This window comes from Narcine bancroftii, chromosome 7, assembly GCF_036971445.1.
Source record: "Narcine bancroftii isolate sNarBan1 chromosome 7, sNarBan1.hap1, whole genome shotgun sequence".
In the NCBI taxonomy this organism is placed as follows: domain Eukaryota; kingdom Metazoa; phylum Chordata; class Chondrichthyes; order Torpediniformes; family Narcinidae; genus Narcine; species Narcine bancroftii.
In genome coordinates this window covers 51048489-51075047 of record NC_091475.1, presented here as the reverse complement: position 1 = coordinate 51075047, position 26559 = coordinate 51048489, and the positions used below count along the sequence as shown (strand labels likewise).

At 39.2% G+C, this 26559-nt stretch overlaps 1 protein-coding gene across 6 annotated transcripts in view; it reads right to left on the bottom strand.

The window, feature by feature from the left end:
- Positions 1-26559, bottom strand: part of LOC138738909 (cilia- and flagella-associated protein 47-like) — a 614550-nt gene that overhangs the window by 453382 nt on the left and 134609 nt on the right. For 5 of the 6 annotated variants that reach the window (XM_069890090.1, XM_069890093.1, XM_069890088.1 and 2 more), the window contains 3 exons: positions 12962-13131; positions 8536-8669; positions 1314-1543 (listed from right to left, as the gene is read on the bottom strand). In XM_069890090.1, coding sequence (XP_069746191.1) covers positions 1314-1543; positions 8536-8669; positions 12962-13131 — 534 coding nt within the window. Of the gene's footprint in view, positions 1-1313; positions 1544-7118; positions 7252-8535; positions 8670-12961; positions 13132-26559 lie in introns of those variants that run through there. The other variant, XM_069890092.1, reaches the window with a different exon arrangement.

Here is a 26559-nt window from a genome sequence, read left to right as displayed (position 1 = left end):
TAAATTTATGGAAAATAATGAACAATAGACACCTTCTTCAATAAAAGCTAGCAGGAGGAAACATGCATTCACTATCAATCACAAAAAGTCAAAGCAAAATGCAGGCACTTGCAGAAACGAGAAATATAGAGCCAAACTTTTCAGTCTGTGCGCTTATTTCCTGGAATTTAAGGCAATAGAACAAAAGAGGAAAACCACGTGGAAAACAATTCTTAGCTAAAGGTGGTTCCATGTCAGTCAAACACAATCATGTTGAAGCAAGGAATGCTCTGAAAACATTGTTAATTTTCCATATTTATCTAGGTCATTCAAGGCTGTGTCCAAATGCCTCCCACCTTGAATGTGCTTGGCAACTATACAGCAAAGCCCTTCCATTCCATTTCCATGCCATCTATACACCTTTTGTCCCCATTATTAAGGATTTCAGTCCATGGTGCCCCTCCCCCTTCACCCTGCAAATGTGTTGTGAACCCCAGAGGGTCCCAATGGCCCTGTTGAGAATGGTTGACTTAAACCATTTCTGTGGAGGACATCAACTCATGTCTCGAGTTCATTCAACTTCATCACAAAGAATAAGACATGAAAAAAATCCTCCAACATTGCAACTGCAAGTCTGTCTTGACCCACATGTTGGTTCTGGGACAAGGTTGCAAGTAAACAATTATTTTATGTCCATCTGCTTCTGATTACATCCTTCAAATGTAATTACCAGAAGAATGCTCATCTTTTATTTTTGTGCATGCTCAACTAAATCTGTAGTTTCCAGCATTTCTAGAATATACAAAACAGTGAACAATTTAAAGAAAATTCTAAAGAAAGAAAATTGAAACAAAATGCAATAGAAAAATTTTGTTCATATGCACAACGCAAAAAAAACTACGATTTACTTTGAAGGGGGAAAAAAATCATAAATCTAAATATAGCCTCCCAGTGACTTACTCCATGTGGGCTTATAATGATCTTGGCAGATTTCAAGCCAGAGCAGCAGGATCTTTCATCTGGTGGCCATTAATAATATTTTCCATAAATGATATGTCCAAAAATTCAACTTACTGAAAAAGCACAAGACTAAAATTAGCCACATATCTAAGACCTAATTTTCCACGATCCCGCTTCCTGTGTATTTTGGCATAAATAATAAATCTAAGTGAGTGTGTTTGCCGTACAAAATTTTTTTTTGCATATTCCTAGGAATCAAAATCAAATAAGAATTCAATCTATGCTGTTATAATGACAATCATTTGCTAATTCTTACAATCAAAAAAAAACTTGAATTTATTCTCTCTCATCCAATCCATTTTGAAAATATTTACCATTGACTGTCCAGGATGAAGGTCCCCTTTCATAGGAGTGACCCGGAAATGGGCTATCTTACGAAACTGAAAGATGAGTGGAAGTAAAAGCGAGTCATTTCGAAGAGTAGTCTTAACGCTCACTTTTTCGCCAAGCAGGCATTCCTTGAAATCAAACTCTGTCACTGGACTGATGTTTAAGTTAACAGGAAACCCGATTCCAGTCATTGCTAACTCAACTTGCTGTTGATCTACAAAGAAAAAATAAAACAAGCAGCGCCATTTGTGTATATTCAAAGACCCAATTAAGACCTTGAGAAGTTGTAATATTTCCTGCAATGATGAGATTGGCAAAATACACAGTAAACTTCATAATTTATATTCTAATTTTGGGCTGATAACTGCCCAACCTGTCCAGCATATCACGTTAGGAGGCACCACCAACAAACAACAGGCCACAGTCTTTCGTATTCTCACAGATCTAATTTTGTCTCAAAATTTCTCCTCCACAGCCTCGGTCCTAAGAGTCCCCCAAATGCCACACTTCCTCTTCTTTCTCTTACACAAGATCCACAAAGAGGACTGTCCATTGTTTCTGTCTGCTCTTGCCCAACTGAATTTATCTCAGACTCCTCACATGCCCACCATCATTCTGACAACTTCCAATTCCACGACCTCCACCACCTCATTTTCACTATGGATACCCTGTCTATATAAAGCCCTCCACCTCTTTCTGCAATAAAGACAGAACTTGTTCTTACCCTGAACTCTATCCCTTTTGACCTCTTACTTCCTTCAAGTCAAATATAAATCATGGGCATTCAGATGGATCGGAGCCACATCTGCCTTTGGTTCTGTGGAGCAGCCCATGTTCTAAAGCTTCTTTGGTACCACTTCCCAATGCTTTCTATTACATTGATGACTGCATTGGTACTGCTACCTGCACTGTTCAAAACTTGTCTTTTTTAATACCTTTGCTACTATTGTGTACCCCACTCTCAAATTAACTTGGACCATTTTTGATATTTCTTTCCCCTTGATGGATATCCATGTCATGTTCCAGTCCCAGCTGTTGGTGCTGACTGTAAAACTGCAGAACTGATCTCTCTCTCTCTCTCATACATACATACATATATACATACACATACATACATATACATACATATGTGTATATATATATATATATATATATATATATTTATACAGAGAAAAGCCTGTTTTACTCTCTCTGCTTGCAAAACATGATCCTCTTAGAACAGCAACCTCCACTCAGACAGACTGCGGCTCTGACAAGTTCTTTCATCTGTGCTTTTCAAAACAACAATCCATTAGTGAAGTCCCTTGGAGACGCTTCAAAGTTTTTGCAAAGGCATTTGGAGCCTGAAGTGTCTAGCTTGAGCAAAGCTCCAGTATTTGAAATGAGATCAGTTTTGAAATGTCTGTATGTGACCTACAGTACAAAAAAACCTGCCCAAATTTATCTCCCAAAAACATATCTATAATCTGCCACACTATAGTTTAGCAGCAGCAGCAACTGCTGGGACTGGAACAGGACAAGCTGGAAAGGTTGTGGGAAAACTTCATTTTGAAGACAGGTTGTGTTCTTAGTTCAGCCTAGTCAAAGCCCTTGTGGTCCATACAAGAGAAGTTGGCTGGCTGTATAATGTTTCACTTGAAATAATGGAAGCAAAAAGGAACACTCTGGTGACCTGAAAGAGGTTATCATCTGGAAAACACTGATGGGGCAAGTTTCTTCGGCAACATACCCAAGTGGCTGATCGGAAGGAATCAGTGTGTGTCCAACGAGCCACAAATCTCTCTCTGAAAACCAACAAGAACCTTTCTGAGTGGTAACCATTTACATTTCAAGCACCAAAGCCTGGTGAAGATTCATAAATGTTAAATTCTGTACAGAGTATAAGAATTGCCTGATACCAGTGAAATTGGGGGAGTGAGAAGCGAGATTGGACTGTGAATGAAATAACTTTTCTGAACTTATACACACATTACATACACATGCACTTAGAATTAAAAGGAAGAAAAGTTAGGTTAAGTAAGTTAATAGTAATAAGTTAGAGTTTGATCCAGTTTTCAAGTTTCTTCTTTGGCTTGGCTTCGCGGACAAAGATTTATGGAGGGGGTAAAAAGTCCACGTCAGCTGCAGGCTCGTTTGTGGCTGACAAGTCCGATGCGGGACAGGCAGACACGGTTGCAGCGGTTGCAGGGGAAAATTGGTTGGTTGGGGTTGGGTGTTGGGTTTTTCTTCCTTTGCCTTTTGTCAGTGAGGTGGGCTCTGCGGTCTTCTTCAAAGGAGGTTGCTGCCCGCCAAACTGTGAGGCGCCAAGATGCACGGTTTGAGGCGTTATCAGCCCACTGGCGGTGGTCAATGTGGCAGGCACCAAGAGATTTCTTTAGGCAGTCCTTGTACCTTTTCTTTGGTGCACCTCTGTCACGGTGGCCAGTGGAGAGCTCGCCATATAACACGATCTTGGGAAGGCGATGGTCCTCCATTCTGGAGACGTGACCCATCCAGCGCAGCTGGATCTTCAGCAGCGTGGACTCGATGCTGTCGACCTCTGCCATCTCGAGTACTTTGACGTTAGGGATGAAAGCGCTCCAATGGATGTTGAGGATGGAGCGGAGACAACGCTGGTGGAAGCGTTCTAGGAGCCGTAGGTGGTGCCGGTAGAGGACCCATGATTCGGAGCCGAACAGGAGTGTGGGTATGACAACGGCTCTGTATACGCTTATCTTTGTGAGGTTTTTCAGTTGGTTGTTTTTCCAGACTCTTTGGTGTAGTCTTCCAAAGGTGCTATTTGCCTTGGCGAGTCTGTTGTCTGTTGTCTATCAAGTTTAAGTTTAAAGATAATTAAAAGCAACTTTTGTTTAAGTAACCATTTGTCTTGGTGAATTTCTATTGCTGCTGGGTTTTGGGGTCCTCTGGGCCCATAACACAAGACAAAGTATAGTTGAAGCAATTGATTTGTGGAACATCGGTATTCTGTCCACAATAACCAGCCCAAGCTCCTGGTTGCATATCATTTCAGATTTATTGTCAGTGCAGGTGAGGCAGAACTACCATTTTTTGGTAGTGCAAAGAAAATGGACACAACATATACATATAAACAAATAACTGATAATAAATATAAAGAAACTGACTGTGCAATATAGAGAGAATATTTTAAAAAATCAATAAAGTGCAAAAGAAAGAGTCTTTAAATGAGTCCCTGATTGGGTTTGTCATTAAGGAGTCTGATGGTGGAGGGGAAGCAGCTATTCCTGAATCTGATGGAGTGAGCCTTGTGGCACCTACATTTCTTTCCTGATGGCAGCAGCGAGAACAAAGTGTGTGCCAGGTGGTGTGGATCCTTGATGGATGCTACTGCTCTTCAACTTCAACATTTCCTGTCAATGTTCTTGAAAGTGGGAAGGGTTTTGCCTGTGATGTCCTGGGTTGTGTCTATTATCTTTTGGAATGTTTTTACCCTTGGGTGCATTGGTGCCCCAATACCCCATTTCAACTCACAATTCCCATACTGTTGTGACTGTCCTTGGCTTCCTCCACTGCCAGGCCCAATGCAAACTAGAGGAACAATACTTTGCAGCCCTCCTCGTGGTCTATTTCATTTTCAACCTTCAGGTGTCCCTTATCTCCTGTGTTTTCTTTCTCACTATCACCATCTGATCCATCTCTTGACCTCACATTTTTGCAACCTTTCCATAGCCCTCCTCCACTCACATTACCCGTTTTCATCCTCCTCCCTTCTGATTGCATCCATCCACAACCAACGTATTACACCTTTTGCATCCTCTCCTCCACTTAGTTCCATCTGCCTTTGATCTCTCTCTGAGTGGTTCCTACAATCACCTTCCAGATTACAGCTCCAGTGCCCTTTGTCTTCCTGCTTTTCACCAGTCAGCAGTTTCCTCCACCTTCATCCCAACCTCCCCACACTTGACCCCGTAAACCTTTTTTTAAAAAAAACTGTCTGCTTCCACCAATCACCCATCTGCCTCTATCTCCTATCTCCAACCCTTCCCCTCCTAGCTTCCTCTATCCATTATCCTTTACCAGCCCATCCCTACAAACCCTCCCCCCCCCCCCCCACCACACCGGCTTGTGTCTCACTCTCTCCCACTTCTATATTATGACTATTTTTCTTGAAGGAGTGTCTGATACAATATGGATGTCTTTCTGGATATAAAGTTAATTGGGAAAAAAGTGAAATATTACTGGTAATTGAAGGAGATTATTGTTTATAAGAATATTATTAATTTGAAATGGACTGACCTAATTAAATATTTGGGTATAATTTTGAATGTTAATTATCAATTTTTATATAAATTAAATTATGTTCCATTAATTAAAAAAAATACAACTGATTTGATTAAATGGAAAGATTTACCTATTAATTTATTGGGTAGGATAAATACAATTAAGATGAATATTTTTCCGCATATGCAATATTTGTTTCAATCTATTCCATATTTACTTGATAATATTTTTTCTCGAGATTTGAATAAAATGGTTAGGGAGTTTTTATGGAGAGGTAAATTTTCAAGAGTAGCCTTGAATAAATTAACTTGGAAATATGAGTTAGGGGGATTACGTTTACCACATTTTCAAAATTATTATGAAGCAGCCCAACTTAAATTTATTAGTTCATTGATAGATTTGGAACGGCCCCCTAGTTGGGCCAAATTTGAGATGGCAAATATTTCTGAATTTGAAATACATCAATTTTTGTTTAGATGGAATATATATTTGTTACAGCAACATAATGTGCCTATATTAAAACATTTAATGAAGTTATGGATAAAGAAAATGAAAATGATAGGTTCTAGGGGTGAATTATCGGCTTTGACTCCGTTGTATAATAATCAACTTATTTCTTTTTCAATACACAAGTTAATTACATTGGAGATTTAAAGGTGTGGAAAATTTGGGAGATTGTTTTAAAGAAGGTAAATTTTTATCTTTTAATCAGATAAGGGACAGTTATGGCATTGATAAGAACTCTTTGTTTATTATCAAATTTATATTTGATAAAATGATCAAATAACATAATTTACATGATAATTACTCTTTTCTGTTAAAATGTGGACATCTTATTTAGAATATATGGGTTTGGAAATATCTTAAAATACTGTACATGTTTTATGGGTTTTTTTGGCTCCCCTTGAGGGGGCTGGTTGAAGAGGGAAGAGGGGGGTTTATTATATTGTATAAAAATCTTTTTTTCTGCTGTTATTGATTTAACATTGTTTTTAAAAGTTTATAAATAAAGTTTTTTTTTAAAATCAAGAGTGGGCTGAGAGGGAATCCCTGTCTAGTTCCACAATGTAAGTTGAATAAAGTAGATTGTAGATTATTTGTAACAGCAGATGCAGAAAGTCAATGGCATCATAATTTAATTCACAAGATGAAACCAGAACCAAAATTGAAATGTAAAGTCAATGTTTCAGTTCAGCATAATTCTCTGTTTCAGTTGGTTATAAACTTTCCTCTGTGACAAAAAGTTGAGAATGAAGTCCCATTCCAGAGAATCAAGCACTGCTAAGCCCAGTGTATAAATCCAAGAGGAAGGTGCTACCTTTTGCATGAGCCACTAACACTAAACTCAGGTAATATACATTCTCTCAGTGGATGAAAAGTTTTCTGTTTTGTAATAAAAAGGGCAGAGAACATATCCCCTGTGCAACAGGAAATATTTATCTCTCAACCATCATCACTAAAATAGATCAGAAGGTCTTCAATCACATTGCTTATTGTGAGTTTTTGTCATGCAGAAATTAGCTGTTACTGAAACTATAATGAAATTTCACCTGCTATGAGAAAAATATTTGAAATAAACTTTGCAGCAATAAATCACACTGCTTCTGAGCTGCCAGCTACAATGGTGGAGTTGCCTGCTGACTGACAAACTGCCAGATCTTGACAGTCCTTGCCCTTGAAGCTTGTTTTTTCCTAAGCTTTCCCTGAGGCAGAGTCTTTCCTCTGAGCATGTGTGAGATTTTCTGTCAACAGGAAAATAATGATCATCATTAAATTGAACCAGTGGAGCTGGGATCAATAATTCTTCACTATTATGAGTGTAACTAATAACAAGCTGAGAAAAATCTATAGCAAGTACAAAATCTACAAAAGTCTTTCTTTTGTATCAAGTCCTCATTAAAATTGAGGCAAGTCCTCAGAAAAATCTCCATCATTTGATCTTCCAAATGTCATTTGTTTCTGTTAAAAATAAATATCATATTATTGGTGTTTTAAACATCCCATTCTTGAAACATGGGAAATACTATCACCTGTTAAGGATGTAATTTATTGTTCATGACTCATAGAATTATTAGTACATCCATTAAAGTTTAACATTCAACTTCTGTTTTGAACAAAATTAGGTAATGATTCTTAAAACAACATTATTTCAGCCATGATTAAAATCAGGATGTTAAATAAGATAGAGAAAAAGTATCACCAATTATATATATTTTTTAATTTAGATATACAGAGTAATAGGACCTTCCAGCCCATGGCTCATGCCACCCAAATACCCCCAATTAACCAACAACCCCCAAACGTTTTGAAGGGTGGGAGGAAACTGGAGCACCCAAAGGAAACCCACACAGACACAGGGAAAACATACCAACTCCTTACAGACAATGCCGGATTCTAACCCATGCCATCCTTATTCAATTAATTTATTGAATTATTATCAAATTTAAAAAATATTTTTCATTTCATCAACAGCAATTTTTTTCCAAAGATTCCCCACAGCAATCCCCATCAAGTTTTCATGAATCAAAAATGAGAAAATGAGTTAACTTGAAACTTTAATCCTCCACTTCTGCATTCACAATTTAAAAATCACATAATCCTCTTCCAATTACATGATTTACACATCTGGATATTTTATTATATTCTTTTTATCCAGCAACAACAAATTTGGTACTGCGTGTCTCCCATATGAAGTTGAAAACAAAAGAATTCATTCTTAATTTACAAACTGTTATATAGTTCAGCCAAAAGTTAATAGCCTTTCAATTATACTTGTGTCATAATTTCATCCAATTAGATGCTTTTGATACTTAAGTTGCAAACCCAAGGTACATAAAATTAAATATCATGTTTGTTGTGTGATGTTGACAAAACAATGTGTTCATGCATTCATGTAACATCATATCCTGCTGGCTTCGTGTTTGTTTCATACGTTTTTTTTAAATTAAATTTCAAGTTGTTGCGTACCTTTTCTCTCATTGCTTCTGTTGGACGATTTCTGCAGAAAACCATCACAGCTGCGAAGTGTCTCAAATCTCACATAAAGAACATACTCTCTAAATTTTGGCAATTCGTCCTCTTTCTTGTGAAATTTTGCAGGCCTGTAGGAATGCCAAAAATTGTCAGTTTTTCATCCAATTGAAAGTCATCACTTCCTGGGATATAAATTTTCATCAAAAGTGCTGCAAAAATTGGATGGGCTCAGTTATTTGTCTGTGATAGCACCCAATAGTCTTTCTTTTTTTTTTAAATTTTTTTTTATTTTTCACACTATGAACCATATTAACCAAAATACACACAAACATTTCCCTCTTGAATATACAGTGTCATTTTCTCCCCTTTATCCCCCCTCCCTCCCATCCCCCTCCCTACACAATAAACTTTCAACATATACAATATAATAAACCCATTAAACAATGTCATTACACAATGAAAATAAACAAGAAAATTGTGTCATCTACTTTTACACACTGGGTCAGTTCATTTCGTCTTCTTCTCATTCGGTCATTTTTTTTTTAATCAGTTGAATCTACAACATTTTAATAATCCTTAACTCCATTTTGTCAGGAGGAAAATCTATATGAAATTGTCTCTTATTTGAATGCTTAAAAAGATTGTGTACCATGTCATTTCCAACTTCAGAAACTAGCAGAACACCACAGGGCGATATGGACCTCAGTATACCTGAGTCAACACTTTGTGACTGGAAATCTCAAGAAGGTAAGTTATGAGCGGCGCTTTGGAAAGTTGAGGAAGAGGTGGGACTAAAGGCCAAATGCATGAAGATAGCCAAAGATATCAGCCTCAATGATTCCAGAACAAGCATTTTGTTCAAGCACACTCAGAAGGCCTTCCAATTTCCAGCCCTATTCTCAAAGCTCAATCCAAGAAATTTGAACAGCTGATCAATGGAGAAACTACACAGTTCAAAGTCAGAAATGGATAGCTGGACTGGTTTAAACACCATCTTGGGATTTCTCAAGTGTCAGTGTCTGAAGAAATTCTCTCAGCCAACAGTGCCGCTGCCCGCGAATACCTGGCAGAACTAAAAACTCTCTTAGAAGATGGTGGCTATGTTGAAGAACAAGTGTACAACTGTGAAAATCTGCTGCAAGATGATCCCAGACCGCACGCTGTCTAGCAAAGATGACGCCCATCGATGGGAGGGGTTCAAACAACACAAAGATTGTGTTAAATTATTGTGTTGTGTTTAAAAGACTGGAACACACAAGTTAAAATTGCTCCTGATTGGCAAATTTCATTCGCCCCACTGTTTCCATCATGTCAACATTAGGTTGTAATTATTTGCATACACGCAAAGCAGCAATGATTGGATAACAGTGTCATCTTTGAGGATTGGTTTTACATAACTTTTGTCTCTGCTGTCCATGCTGATTTGTGTAAGCAAAACCTAGAACCCAAAGCTCTTATTTTTCTTGACAACTGTCCCGCTTACCTGCCAGCTATCAACCTATTAGGCCGTGACGGAAAGATCCGAGCTTCTTACCTTCCAAAGAACACTACATTGAAGATCCAACCCCAGATCAGAGGATCATCTCTGTGTTCAAGCAGAATTACAGGCATGAATTAATTTGTAGGATTGCAGACAAATCAACAACACTGGAAGGCTATCAGAAAAGCATGAATGTTGAAGAAGTTTGCCACTTAGGTAGGAAGGAATGGACAGCAGCTCCTCATGTGTGGAAAAATACTAGGAGAAGGGTCTGGATCCAGCCTTTTCATCATGGAAATCCACCAAGGAAGATTATGATGATGAGCAAGAATTCTACAGCTTCACAGATGAAGAGGTGGATGAGGCACAGAGGCTGTTTGAAATTAGCAAAGAGGATTTTCACCAGCGGTGCTCTGCTGAGACGAATGCTCCACATTCCGACGGATTTCAAGATTGTCCATAATGTTACTGTGGTTCCCAAACCACAGGAGAATTACAATTGAGGAGCCTCCACCCCACCCTAGAAGGTGGTGTCTGAAGCCATTGAGAACCTCGAGGCTCGTCTACGTTGGCCTCCAGCTCAGAAACATTTTGGATTTCGCTCGACGCCAGCGACCTGCTGCGTTCAGGCAATGAACACTCAATCGCTTTTTTAAGAAATAAAAAATATGATTGCAAATACAAGTATTGAACATATATTCTTTATTTCTTTGAAAACTCTGATTTTTGTGACCCCAATTTAGTACAATCCCACTTTTTTGGCAATCTGAACCATCATGTTATTTTGGGGTTCCACTGTAGTATAAATATTTACAATGATTTGAGTTTTATCTCTATATCTATCTATCTCTATCTTTATGTATATAGATAGATGTGTGTGTGTGTGTATATAAAATCACACACTACAAAATAAAAACTGCCCACCAACCTGTTTAAACTTGCATACAAAAGCAAATATACACCTCCTGATCAGTATTGCCATTTTTACACTGTGATTGAGCTTCGTCAATTAAAGTTTGTTTCTCAACCTACCATTACAGCTGCTTAATTGCTTTCAATGAGCAGCAGCTGCAAAGCAGATGAACGTGCAAATAGGTGCAGGTGTAGCTACTCAGACTTTTGATCCTACTCCAGTTAGATCATGATTTCTAATTATACCTCAACTGCACATTCCACTATACCCACAGCAACCCATCAGCCTCTTGCTGATCAAGAATCTCTCTACTTCCACCTCAACAACGTTCAAAAGCTCCACCACCTTTTGAGAAAAATGGTTCCAAAAATTCACAATCCTCTAAGAGATTTAAAAAAACCCCACCAAATCTGTCTTAAATGGAAACTCTGTTTTTTATTTAAATTTTTAATTTAGACATAAAGCACGGTAGCAGGCCATTTCAGCCCACAAGTCTACGTTGCCCAATTTGCACCCTCGGAGCCCTTAGACAAAGGGAAAATGTACAAACTCCTTATAGACAGCACAGGACTCAAACCTATTAAGTCCCAATCAATGGCATTGTAAAGGCATTAAGCTAACTGCTACACCAACTGTACAACCCTTGTGGTTGCTCGTTCTGCAATATCCCAGAACAGGAAACATCCTCTCCACATCCACTTTATCAAGGCCTGGAAGAATCTTCTGTGTCTCAATTAAGTCCCCTTTCACTCTTCTAAACTTCTGAGAAAACAAATCTGGCCTGCCCAACCTTTCTTCATCAGACAACCCAACTATATTGCACAGGAGTCAAGTGAATTTTCTCTAAACATCTTTTCTTAAATAAAGGAACTGAAACTGTAGACAGAACTCCAGATGTGGTCACACCAATGCCCTGCAAAAAAAAAAGCCTTAAACTACCTACTTTTATCTTCAATTAGTTTTGCAATTAACTTTCTGTTACCTTTTTTAGTTTCTTACTCTACTTGGGTAATCAAGAACAAGAGCACCTAGCTCCCTTTTAGTGTTGCATTCATACCATCTAGCTAATATGCTTTTTAATTTTTCCTGCCAAAATGGACAATTTTATGTTTTCCCACAGAAGACACCATCCAATTGATCTTTGCCTATTCTCATAATCTAGAATAGGTTCTAATACTTCCCTTTGGAGCCTTCTGATATCATCTTGTTTACCTAACTTTTATCAGCATATTTACCCTGATACTGCTTCTCCAGGTTCCACAAAAAACACTGCGTAAGGCAAGAATTCACCATTGGAACAGTGCAGCACAGAACAGGCCTTTCAGGTCCACATGACTATGCTGGACGTCATGCTCAATTGAAATAAAATTCTGCTGCTTACACTTGATGTCTTTGAGTCCTCATCATGTTCATTTGTCAACCTGGAAGCCTCTTAAATTCTCTTGTGTCTGCTTTTACCTTACAACACCTTTTTCAGTCTTATCTTCCTCGTTGGCATTCCATACTGATTTGCAACAAACTTTACATAGGTCCCAATACCTCAATATATGCATCCAACCTTTAACTATAGGATGCTTCCTTTCTTTCATGACAAATCAAGGCTTCCAGCTACCTTTCCAACTATTTAGAAGGATTTCTATCACCTCTTCTAAAAGAAGCATCACCATGGGTTCAATTATCATTAGTTTCTCAGAAAGATACACCGGTGGGCATTCATTGATGCAATAAATGAAGTGGTTAGTATTGACTGGATACCATAATCTTGATAATGAAATGCAGCAAGGTGTCTTAAAAGTGTTCTGCAAGTTTATGTTATTCAATGTTATCCATTTTCTCCCATCAACCCAAGATTTTAATTTGTTCTTTGTACTTTTAACAATTAGATCTAACTGATGACATTGCTCCAAGAGTGCAATTTTTAACATTACAATTTGTGTTGTCTATTCAAAATAATGCATCCATTACAATAATTTCAATAAATTTATAAACAATATTGGTTTCAGTGCTCTTAGAGCCTTTCAACTTACACAAATTCCTTGGGGCTGAAGCACAGTGTAACAATGATTTTATTATAAGGGTTTAGAATGCCTTGGCAAGGTCGACATGAAATCAGAGCAGTGGTATAGGCTGTAGGTCTGGGATCTTCTGTTGCTTTATCTGCCAAAACTGCTTCTGAACTCAGAGACAGATCTGTGCCCTGTCAAATATAAGCAGTTTGAAAAACAAATAAATGCATTTTACAATAACATTTGACAAACTAAAAATAAAGGAAATAACTCTAACAAATGAGACAAATAAATAGGCAAATTTTAAAGAAATGGGTGACAGAATTTGGCTTTATAATGCTATTTTATTTGGTGCAATTGATGCTGCTATGTAATTCCAATTTTTTGCACATTGTAAATCATGGTCTCAAGAAAACTCAGAAGTCCAGTGGCATGTGTCTGTAAATATGTAGATAGGTTGTGATGTCAGTCATGAGACAACATAGACCCAATGACTGACTGGACTACAAAATTGGGCCACAATGACCAAGCTAACGTCACATACTAACAGAACTTGTGCTTAAATCAAAACAAAAATCACCCTTCAGCTCTCCATCCATCTTTATGAATAAAAGGAATTAATTATAACTTGCAAGATTATTACTTATAAATTGGCAATCAAGTGAATTGGAAATATGTGTTGCAATTTCTCCTGTTAAAACAGGCAAAATTCTCTTGCCTTCAGTGTTTTAATGCTGTGACAGACTGTTTTCAAATGTCACATTGATGAGAGGTTGATCTGCCAGAAGAAGGGGAATGAGGAAGATAAATTCTCAAAAGGAGGGTTTATCCATATGTTCAATGAGCACAATTATCTCAATGATGAGCAAGTTCCAAGCAAACATCCTGTATCCTGGCACAGAAACTGAGAGGTTGGGTGCATACTTGTAGGATGAAGGTATCATGGGAGCCCCTGGATGTGTGCCTTGATTGTAAGCACCAAGCACATTGAGTTTACGTTGAATTATTGACCTGTTATATATTGCTGCTGCTTTACTCTTTTTCAGACTGGCAAAATTGGTGGGGTTAAAGGTAACCTGCAGCTTTTGGAAGTCCACAATGCTCTTCCAAATGTTGCTTTATGCTCTTCTTGCAGAAAAGAGATGAATTTAAATGGAAGGCTTATGAAATTAGCTGAATCCCACTCATCTTGGCTGCAAGCATGAATGTTATTTGATTACTATCAGCTTGTGTTGTGTTAAGTTATATCAATATTTTCTTTTTCAATCTTTCCATTGGTTTTAACAAATGCAAAATACATACCTCTAATAATAATGATAAAGTAAATTAATAAAGTAATTAATTAATTACAGATATCAAATAACAGTGAACAAATTATATGTTATTAATTGAAAAGAAAAAAAGAGAAAAAACCATATCTAAAGTAAAAATCAAACCCCATGCCAGGTTAAGGAGGCCACTATTACTAATAATAACTAATGGGGTAAAAAAAATCTACAAGTTTTGATAGTAATTGAGAAAAGGACCCCAAAGAGAAAGAAAGTTTAAATCCATTGTAGTCATAGAACACCAATTTTTTTCTAGAGACAGACATACCATCATATCCGACAACCATTGACTGAGTATAAGTGAGAGGGACAGCATCTTTCCATCTCAGCAAAATGGCCCTTCTAGCAATGAGGGAAGCAAATGCCACTTCATGGGATTGTGAAGGTCAATGTTAAATCCATTGGTCCACTCACTCCAAAGATAGCAAAAAAACGCTAGGATGTATTAGGTTGGTGGGAATATAAGATAAAGAAATTGAATAATGCTACTATCTTCATAGCCATTGCAGAAATTGTTATCACATGGCTGTGTACCTTTATTTATGGCAAAAATGTGTCATATTCTCATGCACCATTTCCTTACTCTGTGAAAATAACTTGAACTACTCACAGTTCACTTGATCTATCATTCTACAACAGACTCAACGTACAAATGAAGAGATTTGTCACTCACAATTTAATTAGATCATAGAGTTATCCAGCAATGAAACAGGCTGTTCAGCCCATTATGTATGTCGATCTCAATAAGTCTATTCTGACCAAATTGGTCTACTTTTGCCCGTATTTGGTCCATTTCCTTCCAACCCTTTCCTGTCTATATACCCAAATAAATGTCTTTTGAATGTTATAATTGACTCTACTTCTACCACTTCAAATGATGGATGGTTCCTTATACCTACCATTTTCTGTGTGAAGAAAGTGCCCCTCAGGATCCTTTTAAATCTTTCCTTTCTCACCTTAGATCTATACCTTCTCATTTTAGATTCACCCACTCTGGGAAAAAGGCCATGACTATCTTATCTATGTCTCTCATGATTTTCTGTACTTCAATGAGGTTCTCCCTTTATCCTCCAATGCTCCAGGGAGAAATGTCTCAGCTTATCCATATAATACAAGCCTACCAGACCTGGCAATATTCTCATAAATCTGAAAGCTGAATGACAGCTTTCCTATGGCTGAGTGACCAAGTCTGTGAACATATTCTAAGTGAGGTCTTACCATCCTGTGCAATTGTAACACTCGGTGCCCTTACTGAGAAAGATGAATGTGTCAAATGCCTTCTTCACAGTCCTGTCCATTTGCCCTTCATGGAATGATTAGCCTGTTGTTCAAAGTTTTTTTATGTTATAACACTCCCCAGGGTCCACCATTCATCATGCAAGTCCTGCCCTGGCTTAGATGACCTTGCATTTGTCCAAGCTAAATTCCATCCGCCACTCCTTGGTTCACCTTTCCGGTTCATCTAGATCCTGTTGAAATCTTAAATTACCTTCTTCACTGTCTAATTTGGTTATCATTTGTAAATTTACAAATTATGCTTTGTGCATTGTTATCCAAGTCGTTAATACAGACGACAAATAACAGTGGACTCAGCACTACTGCACACTATTGATCAACTGTACTGATCATTAGTGAACTCAAAATAACATCTGCATTGTCTGGATTGCTCTTGAATTATGCTTACCAATGAAGTGCTTCTTAATTCCTCGTACATCCTCCACAAACTTATCATCAAGAACGTCCTTACAAACAACTAGAGTGCTATTGGAGTAACTAAAGGAAAGAGAGTTGGAGAGGGGGAGGTGATGCTTGAAAACATTTCCAAACCATCAAATTAGGGTACTATTGGTTGCACTGTATTTTCCTTAAGCATGATAAGATTTTCCATTGTCAGAGAATGAGTCAAACCATGGGAAAATTGAAAATATGCAAGCATAGGCTGGTTGCTATCAAGTAACATTTATGCCATAGCTGAAGCTGACAAAATTCGTCCAACTTCATCAGTCATAGTGCTACCAAGTCACATCTGTTTATGGACATTGAAGTCACTTTCTCAGAATTCAATTTGTACTCTTGTTACAACCAATCTTTCTTGCAAGTCATATTTAACATGGATCAATGCCAATTCTTGGGGGAAGATGGTTTCACGTTACCAGCATGCAAGAACATGAGACTTGGAATTTCTGGCCTCAAGTTTTTGCTTGACATGACAGCAGAGCATCTTACTTATTGTTGGCATAAATCCCAATAAATTAAGAGGGAAATTTAATAGCTTTCAAAGTCCAAATCAAATCTCAATATGCATCCTCCCCCCTCACACCTACCCAAACCTTCAGCCCATTATTATTACAGTATTTGCTTCATTGCAGCAGTTAAGAGCAGCTAAGTTTATTTGCTAGGCATTTAAAAATCAATTCAAAAATCTATGAATTCCCTGTAGAACATTGGCAAGCCTTTTTAAACAAGAATTCAGTGCAGTAGGAGAAATGAATGATCAATTTATTATGGCACAGGAAGAGGCCATGGTTCACTGAATCTATGCTGGTCTCTGACAGCAAATCACTGAGTCCATTGATCTTTCCCCATAAACTGCAATTTTTACCCCACAAATATCTGCCAAATTCCATTTTGAAAGTCATTTTTACCACTTGTCCACCAAGCTGCAAGGCTAGTTCACATTTATCATTTTGTCCACACTCCTGACTTTTCAAATGAATAGAAAAGTCACAGCCTTTCCCCCAGGGTAGGAAATTCTAAAACTGGAGACCATAGATTTAAGGTGAAGAGAAATATTTAAAAGAGACCTGAGGGGCAAGTTCTTCACAGATGAGCGATGGGTGTCTGGAGCTGGTTGCCAGAGGAAGTGGTAGAAGCAGGAAGAATTGTAATGTTCAAAAGATATTTAAGGATAGGAGAATAAAAGGTACAAGGATAGGAAAGGTTTAGAGGGAAATGGACTGAATGTAGACAAATGAGACAAGCTTGGTTGGCATGAAGAATTTGAGCCAAAGGGCCTGTGCTGAAATCTTTTCTGCATCCTTTCCATGACTCCACATTTTTTCTGTAACAGGGAAACTAGAATTGCAGACAATATTCCAAGATGGGCCTGACTGAAGTTTTATATAGCTGCAGCATGACTTTTTAAATTTTGTACTCGATGTCTCAACCAATGAAAGCAGCGAGTGTGCCATGTGCTTTCTTTACCACCTTATCTACTTGTGTGGCTACTTTCAACGAACTGCACATAAATGGTTTTAAAAGTTTTGTCATTAACCACACAGTTTCCCCTTATATTTAACCTCCAAAGTACAATGCCTCACACTTGTCCAGATTAAACTCAATTTCTCTTCCCATGACTGCTACAGATCTATGTATGACCTGATATATGCTTTGATACCACTCTTAACTGTCCATAACTCCACCAATCTTTGTGTAAGCTACAAACATATGAACCCTCCCATCTATTTTTTAACACTGCCAAGACCATTACATTGGTCTGTGCTAATATAATTGCATGGATTTAGAATTGAATGAAGAGCAGGAAACATGAAATATTTTTGTTTAGCACGTTAACTAATGAGTTACAGCAAAGATTTATGTTCAGTCCTCAGACTGTACTTCCAGTGATTTAGTCAAGGAACCTAAGTGTGCCATATCTTTAGCTGTTGATCCAGAGCGAGATGGAAAATTAAAGTGGGAGGAAATCTCAAAGAGGCTGCTTGGAATAAAAATGATCATCATAAAACTAATGTATAAATTACACTGATCTATTTGTTGCTTCCTCCCCAATCACCACCCCCTCCCCCCTCACACCTACCCAAACCTTAGGGAGCTGGAGGTTTTTAAAATTGCAAATGTTTAATAAGTGTAAAACACCAATGTGCTGCAGAAATTCAGCAGGTCACACAGTATCCATAGGAAGTAAAGTGTAACCAATATTTCAGGCCTTGGACCTGACGAAGGGCTTCGGCCTAAAACTTTGGTTATCGTTTACTTCCCATGGATTCTGCATTCACTGCTGACTTTCTGCGCCACATTGGTGTTATTCCCCTTCCTGTTTAACTCATAGTTTAAAATCCATTTTCACCAATATGTTTCAGATCAGTGATGAAATCAATCTGCGATTTCAAATCATGTTCATTTAATGAATAATGTTCTGTTAAACTTTATTATTTAATTGCTTCAAAGTTTAGTCAAATTTAATAAAATATAAACAAACGAAAAAAATATGCCTCAACAAGTGATGCTTAGAAAAATAAATGTTGAATTCTACCAAGCCTGCATAAATGACACTGGTTACTTTAGGTTACCATATATATAAAATATATATATATGGTCATTTATGACCATGTCCTCCTTTGGAATGGCCACCCTAGTGAACTGTTCCCTTTTTTAACCTCTTCAAAAATACTCAGAGATTAGACTGATACACCAGTTTTTAAATCAGTATGTGATTGAGCAAGAAGGTGACAGATGGAACAATATAAGTGTAAAAATAACAAAGTAAATCAAAAATGATGAAAAAGCAAAAATAAAAGATGTTGACTTGGAGAGAGGCTGGCAGAGAAAGGATCTCTTTCAAAAGTCGGAGACACAACCTAGAGTAAGGAAGACAAATAATTGTTAAGCTTATATTTTAATGATTTAGTGTATAAGAAAGCTATAATATTGTGTCAGTTTTATGTGTGCTTTGCAAGGCACTTTCCGTCACAAATAACCATTAAATTTGGTAACTGTTACGAACCACACGTAACAAGCAGCAATAGGCAATGAACCAAAATGTTTAATTTTAAGACACTAATTTTATTTCTTACTCTTAAGCTATAGTCTTAACTCTTAAACAATCCTTAACACTAAATCTATCCCCAGCTACGCACAGGTATTTTGTGTGTGTGTGTGTGTGTGTGTGTGTGTGTGTGTGTGTGTGTGTGTGTGTGTGTGTGTGTGTGTGTGTGTGTGTGTGTGTGTGTGTGTGTGTGTGTGTGTGTGAGAGAGAGAGAGAGAGAGAGATATACCCAAACCATTACAGTCCAGGCCAAAATTTTGAAAGTTTCTTCAAAGTTCAGTCTTTTAAATTCGATGTTGAAGCATAGGCCTTTAAAATTTGATGCCCAGAATTAATGTTGAACAGATAAGAAGAATGGAGTTGTAGCTGCCACAGATTCACAAATTCTCCTTGCATTGCCTTTGAAGAAATGTCCATCCATTCAAGTTGTAGTCATAACACTCCTAGTCCTTTTGTAGGCAAGACTCAAAGGTGGCCTCCACGAAACTTCCAAGACCATGGCATCGGTCTCTCCAAGTACCTTCACTGTTAGTCACAATTAAATTAAGCACGTTGCTTCCCAAAAGACCCTCCTGGCACAGGTCAATCCACTGAAAAGGCCCAGTCATTCACAGAGCATGCTTTGCTCTGAATTCCACAGAAATGTCTGGCCATGAGTGTCATGATAATGAATATGCATGAGATGTATGCAGATAGAGGTTGAGCTATTAACCTGACTGGAAGTGAGAGGGCATGCAAGTGTTGTAGGCAGGCGTGAAATGGAGGAATAATGGAAGCAGAGAAATAAAGACACGCTGATGTTCAACAGGTAAATCATGTGTTGATGGTGTTATCAATTTCACATTTCGGGCCACAAATGTGATATTGGCGACGAGGAGAAACATTTTGGAGTTTGAATCTGTGGCTTTGAGCTGGAACGTTTCATCATGGCAGTCACTGGAGCTGAATTTCTAGCATTTCGCGGTGTTCCTCATTTTGACCCAACGGGCGATGCAAGCACTGTAAGCATGAAGTGGAAGGCATGACTTGAAGAGTTCGAAGCTTACGCCAACAGTCATGGCCTATTTCTCGATGGGAGTACGGCGGAGCAGAAAGCGCAGCGGAGGGTGTTACTTCTCTTCACCGTAGGACCTGCAGTTCGGGAAACTTTTAAGACACTTCAAAATACTGGAAGGAAGGAGGAATACCAGAAAGCTGTAGATGCATTGAATGCACACTATGTAGTGACACCGAATGCCACATTTCAACGCCATTTGTTTCGCAAAACAAAACAGGAAGATGGGGAAACGGTCGCCCAGTACGTGACGAGATTGCGACAACAAGCTGTTGGATGCAATGATGTGGCAGCTGATTTGGACAACCAGTTATTGGATCAAGTCGTGCAGCACTGCAGATCAGACAAACTCAGAAGGTGATTGCTGGAAAAAGGGGGTGAGTTGAAACTTACCAATGCTTTAACAATTGCTGCTGCATTAGAGGCTGTTGAGGGGCAATTTCATACCATGAAACTGAAAGACAACTCAAGCCAGCCCAGTAAAGACAAAGTTGGTCAACAAGTAATTAGGCTCTCGCTTAGCCATAGCCAGCCAGGAAATATGCCGACACATGACTTGGAGTGTTACAAATGTGGATACAGAGGTCATTTTGGAAAAGACCCATGCTGCCCAGCAAAAGGCAAAGTTTGTAGAAAGTGTGGAGGTAAAGACCACTTTGCAAAGAAGTGCAAAAGCAAGTCAAATGCAAACCAGAATGGGAAGAGTACAGCTTCTAAGGGCAAAGCTTGGGGGAAAGGAAAGTCTCCTGGAAAGAAAAGCAATTATGGACAGAGAAAGCAAGGCACTATTCGCCATATAGAAGGTGACCCAGAAATTGATGATGATGACGACAACCAGGATGGGCAGAAATACTATCAGTTTACATTGAATGATGACCATCATGAGAAAGTCCCAGTGATAATTGGTGGTGTGACAGTTCCGGACTCAGGCAGTGACAGTAATGTAATTGACCGACACCTAGGGGAGAAATTGAAAAAAAAAATAACTTGTACGTCAAAGAAGTATTCAAAGAAACTGTATCCATACACAGCAACCAAGCCATTGCAGACCATTGGATGTTTCACTGCGACAGAAGCTGGTGACAAGCACGCCGAAGCAGAGTTTGTTGTCATAGACGAGAGGGGAGAACCATTGCTGAGTAGACGCACGGCGCAAGATCTGGCAATACTTCATATTGGAGCTCGTGTCAATTCAGTTCAGTCATACGAGAATATGAAGCAAGCATTCCCCGCAGTTTTCCAGGGAGTAGGAAAGCTGAAAGGTCGACAACTAAAGCTAGCAGTGGACAAAACGGTCAAACCCAAGGTGCAACCAGTGCGCAGAACCCCATTTGGACTTCGTGGGAAAGTCGAGGCCAAAATCAAAGAGTTGATTGAGCAAGACATTATTGAACCTGTAGAACATTCAACGCAATGGGTCAGCCCAGTAGTGATTGTGCCCAAACCAAATGGTGACATGAGACTGTGTGTTGATACGAGGATGGCCAATGAAGCTATAATTCGAGAACGACACCCCATACCAACAGTAGAAGAAGTACTCCAGGAGTTAACAACCAGTCAGGTGTTCTCAAAAATCGATTTAAAATGGGGCTATCATCAACTTGAGCTGGACCCAGAATCCAGGGACGTGACAACATTTGTGACTCACTGTGGACTGTACCGGTACAAGAGGCTATCGTTCGTCATCAATGCAGCTCCTGAGATCTACCAGTACAAAATCCATCGAGTGATTCAAGGCATTCCTGGAGTCGCCAACATTTCTGATGACATCATAGTCCATGCGGCTACACAGGAAGAGCATGACAGACGGTTGAGGATTGTGCTATCCAGACTACAGGGGGCAGGCCTTACTGTGAATGGAGACAAGTGCCAGTTCGGTGTCTCAGAGATGGACTTCATGGGACACAGGCTTACACGGGAAGGACTGAACCCAGCTGATGCCAAGGTGAAAGCTGTTGCCGATGCACATGAACCCCAGAATGCAACAAAGATGAGGAGTTTCTTGGGATTGGTCAATTATTGCACAAAGTTCATCCCTAATTTTGCTACATTGGCAGAACCACTGAGGAAACTAACCAGGAAAGGTGTACCATTCCATTTTGGCCCTGAGCAGAAGGAAGCATTCACAGTCTGACAAATGCCGATACTCTTGGGTATTATGATCCAGATGTACCAACCAAAGTCATAGCGGATGCTAGCCCTGTTGGTGTAGGAGCCGTGTTGGTCCAGACGGATGATGAGGGACCAAAAATCATTGCCTATGCCAGCAGATCTTTGACAGATGTTGAAAGGAGATATTCTCAGACAGAGAAAGAAGCACTCGGACTTGTATGGGCCCGTGAGAGATTCCATGCATATTTGTATGGCATTGAATTTGAACTCATCACGGACCATAAACCATTGGAGGTGATCTATGCCGCCAGGTCCAAACCGTGTGCCAGGATAGAATGATGGGTGCTCAGACTCCAACCGTACAAGTACAGAGTAGTCCACATTGCTGGGAAAGCGACATTGCTGATCCGCTGTCCAGATTGTTGAAAGGTGGATGCCCACAATCCAAGTCAGAACTGGGGACAGAAACAGAGAGCTTTGTACGCTTCATAGCTATCCAGTCGAGACCGGGAGCTGTTACAACGAGGGAAGTCGAGAGAAAGTCCGAACATGACCCAGAACTCATGGAAGTTAGAGAATGTATCCAAAGTGGACAATGGGACAAGTGCACTCACAAGGCATGTGTTCCCATTAGAGACGAACTTTGTTGCATTGGGCAGTGTGTGTTGAGGGGTGTAATGGAAGATTCTAACCTATTTTTTTAACCTGTTTTTTTCTTAATTTCCAGCTCTTGGTTCTGCAGAGCTGAGAACCTTTTTTTTAAAACTTGCAGCTTTGGGTTCTGCAAGGCTGAGAACCTAATTGTTTTTAGAATCAGCAGACATAAGCAAAATTCCACCGAGGGGCCAGAGATGCTGTTATCTGAAGAAAGGACATCTGTGTACCGAGAACATTTAATCTTCCTGCTTGTTTAGGTCACAGACTGTCAGAGGCCTAGCCTTGATGTAGAATAAACCATTGTATTCAAAATGATAAGCTGAAAATTATGTTATTCGTTAATTAACCTAGCATGCTAGCTTGCTTGCTTATCTTTCTTGCTGTGCTGGGAATAGGTGCTTGGGTAAGCAGTTTTTGGGTAATATAAGGCATGGTCCCGCTGCTGAAGTTAGAGACTTTCCGAGAGGTGGCAACATCTCTCAGCAAGAAGAAGAACTTTTGGAGTCCAGCCAACGTCCCGGTCAGGGGAGGTGGAGAAGTTGCTACTGGCACCCTGACAACCAACTACAAGTGTGCAGTTGTTGCCTCGCTTCGGCAGTTGGGACCAGTCCAAGTGTTGATAAGTATAGTTAGGAAGGGCTTGCATACTGTAGTGTGAAATTAGCTTTTGAATTTGTAATAAACATTTGTATAAACTGAACTGCTCTCGGTGTGTGTGTCTATTTTCTTTCGGTAGTTCAAACACTGTGACCAATCTAAAACAAACAAAATGAGAGGTATAAGTTTACCCAAGACAAGGGGTTGTAGATTGGTGATACCACAGAGGTTGAGACCAAAGATCGTATCATTAGCTCATGAAGGACTCTTAGGTAGTGTTGGTACCAAACAAAACCTCAGGAGTAAAGTATGGTGGCCAGGTTGTGATAAAGACACGGAGAAATTCGTCAAAATCTGCCATGGGTGTCAACTCACAAGTAGGAGTAATCCCCCAGAGCCGATCCGGAGCACGCAACTCCCGACAGGACCGTGGATCGATGTAGCTGTTGATTTTCTCGGACCTTTACCAACTGGCGAGTCAATCATGGTAGTGGTGGACTACTACAGCAGATACTATGAGTACTCTGTGATGAGGTCAATGACCACTGAAAAAACGATACAAGCATTGGCAGAGATCTTCGCGAGACATGGATTGCCTGTTACGCTATACTCTGACAATGGTCCACAGTTCATCTCAGAGACATTTGCTGAATATATGAGGACCACAGGCATCCACCATCACAAAGTAACTCCTAAATGGCCGCAAGCCAACGGAGAAGTAGAGAGACAAAATCAGTCCATTGAAAAACGACTACGGATCGCTCATGCAGAAGGACAGAACTGGAGAGAAGCATTGCTATCCTATGTAGCTGTCTATCGGGCAATCCCTCATGCAACCACAGGAAAAAGTCCAGCAGAAGTACTCTTCGGGAGTAAAATCCGCACAAAAATGCCCGAACTGAAGGAAATCAGGGATGACCAGGAGATGAGGGACCACAATGCTGAAAAGAAGGGGACAGCAAAGCTAGATGCAGACTCGAGACGTGAGGCCAGGTACTCAGACATCATGCCCGGAGATAATGTTCTTGTGAGGCAAGAGAGTGGTGGTAAGCTAGACACACCTTATTACCGTCAACCTGACACTGTTGTATCCAGAAGCAGCAGTATGGTGACAGTCAGGTCTCCAGCTGGAGTCCTCTACAAAAGAAACATGTCTGGTGTCAAAAAGTACCAATCCAGAGCAGCACCGAGTGAAGTGGTTGGAAATCCAGTACGAGTTGCTCAACCTGAGGGACCAGACGACGTTCCAGAGGTAGTTACCAGTTTTCCCGATGAAGTGGCCAGAGTACCAGAAACACCAGAGGCCATAGCAAGCAGTGGTTCCGGTGCTGAGGGTGAGCAACCAAGTCGCGACAGTAGCATTGCAGGAAGGATGAGTCAGGAAGGAAACCATTGCGAACTCCGAGAAAGAGACCTTTGCGAAGTTGTGCTATGATTACCTGGATCATCACTGTTTTGTTGTGTTTAGCGTTATTAGAAAAAGAAAACTGTGCGCCCAACATTTATTTTATACTTGACGTGGTTTGACTTTGGACCATCAGTAGCAGTAACCAACAATCAGAAGTATTTTGATGCAGGAAGAGGAATGATAATGGGAACATTTGGACAGTGATTTTGATAAATACATCATAAAGTACATGTATGAGTGCTGTAAGAATTGCATTTTTGTTTTGGTCGACTATTTGGTATTAAATGAAAAAAAAATGTATAATTTTAAATGTGTACATTTTGCATATGAGGTGACCATTGTATTAGTATAACTAGAGAAGAAATGTTGAGCCATTATATTACATTTGGTTATAACATGGTTACGTTACATTTTGTGAAGAGGGAATTTGATGTTGCTTTTGTTGGTTTGAAGGCAGAAAAATGCTATTGATAGTGTTAAAGTTTTTGCATTTAAACAGAAAGAAATACAGCAATGTATTATGTTCGGTGATATTCAAACGAGATATACACTTAGATTGAAAGGTTAAGACACATAAAGATATAAAGTTTATTTCTGGTGAAAGGAGGGATGTCATGATAATGAATATGCATGAGATGTATGCAGATAGAGATTGAGCTATTAACCTGACCGGAAGTGAGAGGGCATGCGAGTGTTGTAGGCAGGTGCGAAATGGAGGAATAATGGAAGCAGAGAAATAAAGACACGCTGATGTTCAACAAGTAAATCATGTGTTGATGGTGTTATCAATTTCACATTTCGGGCCACAAATGTGACAACGAGATCGACCAAAAAGTTGCTTTCTCTTCAACAATCAGAATGGTTCTCCCTTGCAAAATTACAGTGTCTTTGCAAATGTATCAAATTCTGGAACAGGTTATGACAAGACTTCTCTCAGTTCTCCCAATATATTGAATTATCGCTGGGCTAAGTTGTGTGGTGCTTGAGTGAAATGTTAAATGTTATCTGTAACCATTCAGTTCCTCCTGTCTATACTGTCCCTTACTGTGATAATCCCATTTTACTAACATGGGAGCTCGTAATATAACACAGTTCAAGTTTCCTTTGGGGTCCTCTTGTCTGGCATGCTGTCGCAGAGACATAAGTAGTGGAGAGCAACAACACTGTAAAACAACAGAAGAGATAATGCATCTGTTTTTTTTTCTGTCACATGTGCTAGCCCAGAGATGGTATGAGAAATCCAAGCAGAAGCAGACCTCACAGAAGTACAAACCCTGTGTGGTCCAGCACTTTTCTATACTGTGCTAGAAACTATCAAGTGCACCAAGCATTAATAAACCAACACTGAATAATACTTTCTCAGTCAGAAGTAACTCAAAATCAAACCCATAACTTTTTACAATACCTTCAATTGTTTTTTTTTAAATAAACTAATTTGGAGTGTTATATTACTTGAAATGGAATACATATATAATTACAATTATATAACACAGCCATTCTCAACCTTTGTTTTTGGCTAGGGCCCCCTTAAAGTTGCTGCTCAAAATTTGTGGGCCCCCTTCCCTGTGAAAAAGTTGTTTAGTTGGTTTATTCTGTAATTCTCTCCTAATGACTACATAAAAAGCATTTTAAAAATGTTAAGTGAGGTGAAAAGAACACAAGGCATTTTCTCCAACC